Source organism: Helicoverpa armigera, chromosome 9 (genome assembly GCF_030705265.1).
Source record: "Helicoverpa armigera isolate CAAS_96S chromosome 9, ASM3070526v1, whole genome shotgun sequence".
Classification (NCBI taxonomy): Eukaryota; Metazoa; Arthropoda; class Insecta; order Lepidoptera; family Noctuidae; genus Helicoverpa; species Helicoverpa armigera.
Window position 1 is genome coordinate 9,112,458 of NC_087128.1, and position 10,701 is coordinate 9,123,158.

General features: G+C 35.6%; 1 protein-coding gene across 1 annotated transcript; it reads left to right on the forward strand.

The window, feature by feature from the left end:
* The first annotated feature begins 960 nt into the window (after positions 1-960).
* LOC110372580 (uncharacterized) lies at positions 961-3,285 on the forward strand. Its single transcript, XM_049839067.2, has one exon. The coding sequence runs from the start codon at positions 1,058-1,060 to the stop codon at positions 2,390-2,392; it is 1,335 nt and encodes a 444-aa protein (XP_049695024.2). The 5' UTR covers positions 961-1,057; the 3' UTR covers positions 2,393-3,285.
* Positions 3,286-10,701: the final 7,416 nt, after the last annotated feature.

Below are 10,701 nucleotides of genomic sequence, written 5' to 3' on the forward strand. Positions count from 1 at the left end.
ATTCGATTTTTCCCACAAGTCAGGGTAACCTAATAAAGTTTTACAGACGAGGGTTTTGATTTTTTTGTGATTTGGAATAAAAATTGAATGATTGCAACACTATACACTTACCTACATATATTAAAAAATCCATTTTTTTTTGTATGGATGTTCGTGTCCATTTCAAGCAAACCTACCGAATGAATTTGGATAAAACTTGGCAGTTATATAGTACATAGGTAGATATATCCAGAATAATATAAAGGCATGCGTGGGAAGAAGTTCCTTCAAAACACGCGTAAAATCGCGGGAAGCTAGTGGACAAGTTTATTTCATTTTTATTTTAATACTTTCTCTTCGTGACCTTTGGAATGGTCTCAAATCAGAACATAGTTTAGACTTTAATATTTTTTAACAAGCTTTAATTATTTTTTATTAACTAAGTTTGTCATTATATTAATTAAGTTTGTCAAAAAGTTAATTTAAAATTCTAGTAATAAATAATCTATAATATAAAAATGAATCGCAAAATGTGTTGGTAAGCGCATAACTCAACAACGCCTGGACCAATTTGGCTAATTCTTTTTTTGTTGTGTTTGTTATAGTCAGGAGAAGGTTCTTATGAAAAAAAAAAATAGGGTAAAGTAGAGAAGTCAGTTGACGGGAGCGAAGCCGCGGGCAAAAGCTAGTTGAAAATAAAAACGCATGTATTCAGAAAAAAACATAATACATTTTTGATTCTACCTTGCCTCTTTTGCACCAAAATAAAGAACGTAATAAAAAAAAATACGATTGTCAATGTCAGCAACGCTGACGGGTGTCAGCGTAACTGTGTTTACATTTCATAAGAGCGGGACTTTGTTGTAAAGACTGATATAAAAACTGACAACTGATGATAGAAATAATTATCTTAGAATGTTTTGGGTAGTTTTGTTTACGACTGTGGTAACACTAATTGCAAATAAGACGAGAATCTACCGTGTCGACGGGCAGGCGGAACGCGGCGCGCGCTCACCGCTCACTTCAGTTGACTGCGCAAGAGTGTCGATGTCGGACGCGTATGTGAATTAATAACAAAATGATTAACTCTAAAAGTGTGTTGTGGTTCGCTATTTTACTAGCAGTGCTATTAGAATCGACCGCAGGACGGAAAGGTTTAAGTAGTGGACATAGTTATCCTAAATCACACGGTTTATCTGGAGGAGGGCATCGTCCTAGTGGGCTGTCTGGTGGGGGCCACGGATACCCTTCGTCTGGAGGTAGCCACAGTTACCCATCGTCTGGAGGCAGTCACAGTTATCCATCATCAGGAGGTAGTCACGGGTACCCATCGTCAGGTGGCAGTCACGGTTATCCTTCAAGTGGCGGTTTATCTGGCAGCGGTACTGGTAGCCACGGCTATCCATCTTCGGGCGGTAGCCACAGCTATCCATCTTCTGGCGGTAGTCACAGCTATCCATCTTCTGGCGGCAGCCACGGATATCCATCATCTGGCAGTGGCTTATCTGGCAACAACCGTTACCCATCACAAAACAAGCCCACCGTGCATCATACGACGAATGTTTACAACTACCACTACAGCCCGCCACAGCGCATAACCTACAGTCCAGTGCGGGGAAGTCCGCCGGTATCTTACCCTGTTTACCATGGTACTCCTCCGACTTACATTTACCAATACAAAAACTCGGGCAGCAAATACGGCACGTTGTTGGCCGGCTTGGCGCTACTTAACCTTGGCACTCTCGCCGGCGCTGCTTATGCACACAGCCACAACTCCAACCCACAGACGCATTATAAGCCACAACCCGGCGAAGTGTGCAAGTTTGCAGTGAAAAGAGACAACGGTGATTATGAGGAGACGAAAATAGACTGCCAGATTATAAGTAGCTTTATCTTGCAAGATCAAGGCCAACTACCCAATACAGGCACGAATTCTACTGTAACAGTTGTCACTGTGACAAATACTACAGTTATGAATACGAGTAATATGACTAATACACCAGCGCCTAGTAACCCTCTGTACCAAATGCTCCCTAATGGAACATTAGTACCTGTTAATGCGACAGTTCCTGTGGTTCCACCGATGCCTACGCCTATGCCCGTAAATCCCATGAGTATGTCACCAAACCTTTCGCCAAACGGTACCGTAATGACATCTTCTGTAGTTACGACGACCACGACTAATACGACTCTAGTGAACGCCTTGGACGTGAAAGGAAGGCCCGTAGAGGTGACACCAGGCATGCAGTGCTTTGTGATCCGTAACACTCCGACGACCAACATGAGGAAGCACGTGCCATGTGGACTCTTACAGACATACGCGGAAAAGTCGCTGCGTAGAAATTCAGCCACTCGTAATGTGCCTATGTTTACTATAGTGGCTGCTATCGTTGCAGTTTTTGTAGCTTTTTAAGTAAAACCATATGCCACAGTGTCTAAAACACTTATTGTTTTTATTTTGTAGACAGCTTAAATGTCTCTGTATTGTACTTGAAAAGAACTTGTTTACCTAATTGCATTTTGTCATGTTACTTAGGTTTTTATTAATAGTGTGATTGTTTATAGCCAGCTATGAAAATAGAGGTCTTTGACATGAACGGCGACTTCAATTGTTTCAAGTAAAGTCTAGTGTCGTGAAAATTGGGGATCTCAATTGCAATATGTTTATTGTATAACTAAGGCCAGGAATAGATCTGTTAGTTTAGCATTTTATGTACCAGAATTTAATTTATATGTAGCAGTATATTGTATTGATTGAATCGTAAGGTCATTGAACATTTCTGCCAGAAATCGCTCAATCGATTGGTACTTATTACAGACAAATATTTCGAAACTTTTTGATGCACTTAGAAACGTGTGACTTTGACTTTTAATAGTCTTTTATGGATAAACAGTACGCTGATTTGTTATTATAAGATTTAATGAGTAAGTTACGAAAGAAAGTTTGTAATTTTTTACTTAGGAATGATGGATTTTAAGTATTCTCTGTTATGGATTGCAGACTATCATCTTCGCAATTAAAGTATTGTATTCGCGAAGGCGACTGTTGAATTGTCATTTTTTCTAATTAAAGTCATGTTTTTGTATTAATTTGTTGTTATTTAATTGACGTTGAACTTGCTAGGGATTTCCCGATTTACAGAATTGGAATTATTGAAAAGAAAAACTCAATTTTATGGAGATGCTTCTCTGCACTTTAATGCCAAAATTATTTTACCGTAATGTATCGATGTTTGTTATTTTAAAAGTGATTCCTGTAAAAACATTTATGTGATATTTATGTTTTTAATAAAAATATTTTAGTAATTCTTTCTTTTTCCACTTTTTTATCTAAATTCATGAAACCATCTATGTATCGATTTCGTAGATACAACAGTAGTTGAGAACATATCTACTATCTGTTAATGGGTAACAACCCATTAACATATTACTTTATCACCACTTTAACAGTTATAAATACCCCTAATATTATTAAGTTATTTATGAAACTAATCATTATTTCAATAATAGGAAGATAAATTAAAAGTTAATTAAAAAGATTCATTAAAGATTCTGACGATTAATGCATATCACCGTTAGTCTTTTATGAAGTGAATTTTAAAGTCCCTATCAAAATGATAAGCCATTTTAAACAACTGGCTATCTAGTTTTTACCTCAGTTGAAATCTGCCTGTGTTGCTACAAAGTAACCTTATATTAATCCCCAGGGTCCTTTATGTCAATACCAAAATGTACCTTAATCTCTTAAGGCATCTTGACGTAAATGCATTAGAGCCTTTTTTTTGGTGGGAAATCATCAAATGACCTCTCCCGCTGTGGTTGCAGCTTGGGAATGTCAAACTCTTACTGACTGGAACCCACCATGTTGGAACAGACAGACCCTCGATTAACATGATGCCAAGTAGAATTATCGCTGTAAAAAAGCATTGCAGGTTTTGCAGTTATTTGTAGCAGCTTATCAAACTGCGCAGGAAATAAAAACCAACGGACTGTAACGTGATTTTATAATCAAAGTTACGTCGTTCCAGGATTGCAATTGTTTATTTTACTAAGTTTTTAACATAGTGAAATGTCCTGAGAGTACAAATTCAGGCACCATTGTAAGCAGTAGCTCGTGTAGTACCCTCAGAGTTGTTATAGTCCTACTAATTTATCTTCATCCATGCTCCTATTATAAATGCGCAACTTATTCTATATTACGTTTTTAAGCTTGTACGGATGAAAAGCTCAAATATACACATGGTATTCTGGCCCTGGTGACGAACCTATGGTGGATACTTTTTATCTGAGTAATTGGCCGTCTCCTGGACAGCCCTAAATGACCACGAGCGGAAGCTACTACTTCTAGTACCTAGTAGTTTTTTAGAATCTCGTATCATATCTACACTATTTTATTTTCGGCGATCCAGTCCTAGCTGCCGAGATCCGGATCTAGCCGGATTTAGCTCTGTATACAGTTTTTGTCATAACATAACTTACGTATTTTTTGTAGTTAGTTTTAAAGATTAGCAAACGTTTTGTCGTAGTTTTTTCGACTATTCAAGTTATGTCAAAACATATAGGGAAAATGCTCAGGCTATTTCATAGTTACATACATATATGTACATAGTTATTTAACGCTTCAGCTGCTCACGCATTCGCATCGACCTATTTATCATCCCACTGCTGGGCACAGGCCTCCTCTCACACAGAGAAGGATTGAGCGTTAATCACCACGCTTGCTCAATGTGAGTTGGTGATATCAGACTTTATATTCCAGGTTTCCGCGAAATTTAGAAATTTAATTCACAACTTAGAAATTTTGCTCTGATTTAAATTAAACTATAGTCTGTTTTTTAATCTCGTAGACTAAATTGACACTTGCAAAATGTCAAACTTTCTAATAATTTTGCTAGCTCTGTGGTGCAGTGTTGTACTTACGATACCGGTTCGTTGAATCGTAACTTTTTATCTATAATAGACGAATTTAATATTCATTCAAAGTTTTATATTTAAAATTCACGTACGTACACATGGCTGTACGACGTGCTACAAACTGCCAGGGATATCTGACCACGCAAAGCCATGCGTAATCATCAAGGATAAGCCCATTATTTCAGGATGACTTATTGTAAAAAGTTACGATTCAACGAACCGGTATCGTAAGTACAACACTGCACCACAGAGCTAGCAAAATTATTAGAAAGTTTGACATTTTGCAAGTGTCAATTTAGTCTACGAGATTAAAAAACAGACTATAGGTATGGCTAGTTTTCTCAACAAACCCCGACAGCAGCTGACCAGGTCTATGAGGAAAATATGAATTCTGGTGCAATATATTTTCATCTTTCATCCACCTGTAATCCTTTCAGTAGTATCCACACAGGAGTTATGTATTTTACTGCCCGATAACATATGATAGCCGCTATGCAAATGTATAAACTACATTCATTAAATGTAAATAACTACATTCGAGGAATTGGGTATTTTATATTATGTTTTTGTAGGTATTATGCAAAATATTATCTCTTTAGATAATTAATATAAATTAATATTTTTTGTTTTGGTTCCGTTTTTATCAGTGTATTATGCAATATTCATGGTACCGACTGATAATTGTTTTTTTATTGCATGTTACCTAATAATAATGCATATTACTGATTTTAGGTATGGTGACTGTCCCCACGGCTGTATTGACGTAAATCGCTTTACTAAGGCTAAGGTTCATGACTCAAGGGTTATTCAACTTTTCGTCATATCTGATTTGCTTAATTTGTGCCAGTTTCCCTAAAGTTTGTGACTAAGGGTGAGGAACTTATATAGCTGTAAAAATAAATGAGGGATACTTTTGTAGGAGCAGCCAAGATTCTATCTTCTGTTAACATCAAATGTAATTTTCGTCATCATTTTGATTTATTTTAATTTATAGGTATTGCTGCAACCACTACTTTATCGCTTACCAGTATAAATATTTAGCTAGTAGGTACTAGTAAGATTGACTTTAATGCACTGAATATTGTTACTGGATGTTTCCCGCCTCCACGTCCCCACGGAACTACTTCCCGCGCCTGAATAAAAAGTAACCTATGACCTTTGTTAGACTCAAGTGCCTACTTACTAAACATTTTATTCGTTTCAGTAGTTTCATAGCGACTGGCTTTTGCATTTATATTAAATATTGATAAGGAATGTCTGTGCTAAATTCAAGGTCTATAATGTCAAAAACTGCTCATAGTAGTCGCTGTCTATCAAGATGTGGTGGGTGCAAAATCCACTTGGCCAGTTTTCCTACTATGTAGTACTATGCGTGTGAACTACTCATTGTGCTAAGCATATCGCGTTTAATCTAACACGAACGCAACACGAGTATTGACCCCAAAACGTTTCAAGACGTCTGGAAATGTTAATTCAAACAAGTCTAGTTTTTATTTTCCATTATCCATATTCCATTTAAGATATTATGGCAAAATAAAATTTGATGGAAAATTTTAACCATATTGAACTTTTCTTAATATACGTACAAATTCTAAAAATGGTCGTATTTCAATTCTGTGTCTAAAGTGTTCAGACTGTTTGTTGCCATTGGTATCTTCTTGATTTGGAAGCAAACCTCTCTTACTTGAGAGGCAGGTGCTTTAACCACTAGGACACTAAAACAAGGGATCGTTTAGACGTCATATCATACTATTTAATTGGCTGTTCATTCTCTCAGAAAGTATGACTAAAAGGAAGTCCAATAACTGTCCCCTGTGTGACTCGTAACTAAACATGCGAACGGGTCACAGATACGTAGGGGAAAGTTTTTTGCACTCACTGCTGACGTAGGACAACGCTCGCATTCACACCCATTCAATTAGTTACGATGAACCAATACTGGAGATCCCCTTGTGGTGCGTCTGCGCACATTGCTGTTATTAATTTCAGTTGCGTAATTGAGGATGATGCAGATATTATGAGTATGAGGTTAATCACTGTGCTAAAGGATTTTTTTAAATTAGATACCTAGATGAAATACATTTTGCCCAATTTTGTTTTTGATTAAAAGAATATTGTTACTTCATGACATTACGTGGATTTGCTTAAAATTGTATTTTAAGTTTAATGTAAGACTAGAAAAGAGGCTTAACCTATTTGCTTACGTTTTTAGGTATGCAATAGTAAGAGACAAACTGAGTTGTTTAGAAATCGATTACAATCGTATGGATAACTATATTATTACTGATAAAATATTTTAATATACATATTGTGACAAACAGGAATGAAATGAATCGTTGCAACAAAACTGAATGCGTAAATGGCTGGCGTTGAAGCGTTTCACAAAAGATGTGTAAAGTGACAAAGTAAATAGTGAAACGGCTGTTTTCATTACAATATGATAATAAAACAAAATGGCCCAGTGAATGAGTCACCAGAATAATAGAAATATGTGCTACTCAATGGTCTGTGTGAACAGTTGTCAGTATATTATGTACTTACATTGTTCTTACCCGACTGTGACGCTCACAAAGAGGATAGTTGTAAGAAATTAGTCAGTTATAAGTCGATTAATGAATGGAACATAAAAAAATATATACATGTATGTGTTAAACATCTATTTGAAATAACCTATTTTTCACATTTAATTTCAGTAAAACTGATTAAAACAGTATCAATGTTTCATGGCTATTTTGGGCTCATTAATCAGTATGAAGATAAATGGTATGCACATTACAAAGATTTTAGCCAGTATCAGACTAACTGAAAACATTAATTGGAATCAAGTTTTTTTTGTTGGTCAACTGTTATCGGTTTACTGTTTAGTCTGTAGAGTGCGGGTACTCTTCTATAATTACTGGTATAAAAAAAATCTTAAAATTAAATTTATTTGTTTCTAAAAGTAAGTTTAATAGTAGTGAGTCATTCGCGATCTAAATGTTTCGGTTCACTGGTGTTTCATGACACATCGGCCAGACGGCTGGTTTCAAGGATCGATTACAGTAATTTACTTATCAACAACAAATAACCCGTATTTGTTGTTAAATTATGGTACTTTTGTTGTTTATTTTGAATATCCTATCTCGCAGGTTTCTCCCAAAAGGATGGCTGATAGGATTGCAAACAAATGGGAATGGGAATGTGCAAAGAGGCGTAGATGTCATATCTATGTCGTTATAGTACACTAGCACTGTTGTAAATACCTATAGTCATCATCGTCGATAAAGGTATCTAAACAAACATCTATCTTTGACATATAGGATTTATCTCCTTGTATCTGCTTTACTTCAACTGTATTGGTACCTGACTATAACCACCATTCTATATACCAATGTAGGTTAGGTTGAATATATCTTAAAATGACGAAGCCCTGAAAAACGATTTTTGATTATTTCATTAGGTATGTAATAAGTACGTCACTATTATTTACAAGTTTAAATATTTCTGATTTGTACGTTAATAGAATATTTGGAACTGACCCAAATGAATTGCTCCCAAGTGTAAATTCTGTTGATATACTGTATGGGAGTATTGCAATCAGTTCCCAGATAGCCTAGTTTGTAAACCTCCAAATAAACGTCGTGGAATTTATTTACGTTAACTGTACCAATTTAGAACTCAAGAATTTTATCTCGACTCACCTAAAATGTTTGCTGATAAGAGTAGTCAATATTTACGTTCTGCTTGTGTTTAGATATCGATAACTTTGAACAATAAGTGGTGAGTACTTTCGCTGGAATTCTCGTCGAAAAATGAGCGATTTTACTGCATTTTCTGCGCAAGACGGCTGGCAGGAGCTGGATGCGAGAAGCCGAAAATCGATCTCAGTGGCGTGCACTTGGAGAGGCCAGATGTCCAGCAGTGGACTGCGATAGGCTGATGATGATGATGATGATGACGGCATTTTCTGCGGATTCATAAAATTACTGTTACTGTTACAGCCTTTTTTATCGTCTCACTGCTGGGCACAGGCCTCCTCTCACACGGAGAATGATTATAAAATTGTGTTCATATAAATCTAAGCGGTTCGGTTGTGTTGTTTTTATAATCTGTTTCTGATAAAGACGACAAAAAGTTTTTCGTTTATTTGGTTGTTTGTCCCATCAAGCTCCGAAACTACTGAACGAGTTTGAAAAAAAAATTCACTGTTTCGAAGCCAGAATATCCTTGGGATATTTTGGTCGGGTACGGTAAGAAGTTCCCCGGAACGCGGGTGACACCACGGGAAAACTGCTAGTGTCTTATAATTTGACTTACAGCTTCCATACTAATCCATACCTACAATTATTTGTGTAGAACTGCATGAATAGGTACTTTTAAGGAAAATCAAGTTCATATTCTTTTTATTGTTCAGAAAAATAACAAGCGATCATGATGGATTTCTGAGAATATAATAAATATCGATAAAAAATAACGGTAAGAGTCTACTTGAGAACTTGTATTACAGGTTTTCATATATTTAGTAGGTATTTAAATAAATCAGCCATTATATTTGAATGATTTTGACTTTTACATAAAAATAGAAATACTAAAACGCATTTTTTTTAAAAAACCTAAGATCTTTTAAATCTGACAAATACTAGGTATGCCGGAAACCGCACCAAAATCAGCGAAGCGAAATATGAGATAACTCCTTTTTTTAGGTCGGCTAAAAATGGTCCTTTTCATCAATCGTGCAAGCCAGACTTGGTCAATCTGGCAATTTGACTGTCAAAGATCAACAAAAGACAGATCGGAACAATGGCTTACGTGTTTTGTTTTTTTTAATCAATTTGAATGTTTTCAGTAGTTTTCTGATACACGCTGCCAATCTTTTAGCTTTGACTTTTCTATTTATGACCGCGATTTGTGACGACAGAATAGGCGTAATGACAGGGTTAAAAAATAGTGATTTTAATTAATTAATCCGCATAAAATTGGCAAACAATAATGGATAGCAATTTTTTTATTTTTTAACAAAACATTAAATATTTACTAAGAATTAACGCAACAAAGATTGAGCTCGTGACGTCATTTTTATGTAAAACGCTAGCTTTTGCCCGCGGCTTCGCTCCCGTCAACTGACTTCTCTACTTTACCCTATTTTTTTACCCTATTCATAAGAACCTTCTCCTGACAATAACAAACACAACAAAAAAAGAATTAGCCAAATTGGTCCAGGCGTTGTTGAGTTATGCGCTTACCAACACATTTTGCGATTCATTTTTATATTATAGAGATGAATACTCAAAAGTGACGTAACACAAAATTCAATCGTGTTGTGTTCGTTGTTATTTGTTTGTGAGAGAGAAGAAAAACTACCTGTCTATTGTTTTAGGGTTATCAAAAATCGGACTATATTTTTTTTATTCACCATGCATTTTGTATTATGGTGTAGGTATTATCTATAAAGTATTTGAGCTAGATACTTAGTTATATGTTTATGCCCAGTAATTATCGGTGCATGCGTATAATTATCAGTATTCATTGCAACAGTAGCATTTGGTTTGTTTGCGAGTGAATTCATGGTAAGTTAGTAAGTTTCGAAATTAATCAGTAAGTACAAATCATTGAGTTAGAATTTTATGGTATGGTTTGGGATAGTGTCATGTTTTTTTGTTAGAAAATATTTGTTGATATTATTAATAACCCATTGGGGACTCCCACTGGAGTATCAATTGTAATATTTGAATTATTGTTATAGTAATAGATACCTGTTAACTGAAGATAACTGTTAAGCCACAGTTGACTTTTATATAATATATTTTTAGCTGAAAATATAATTTTAAA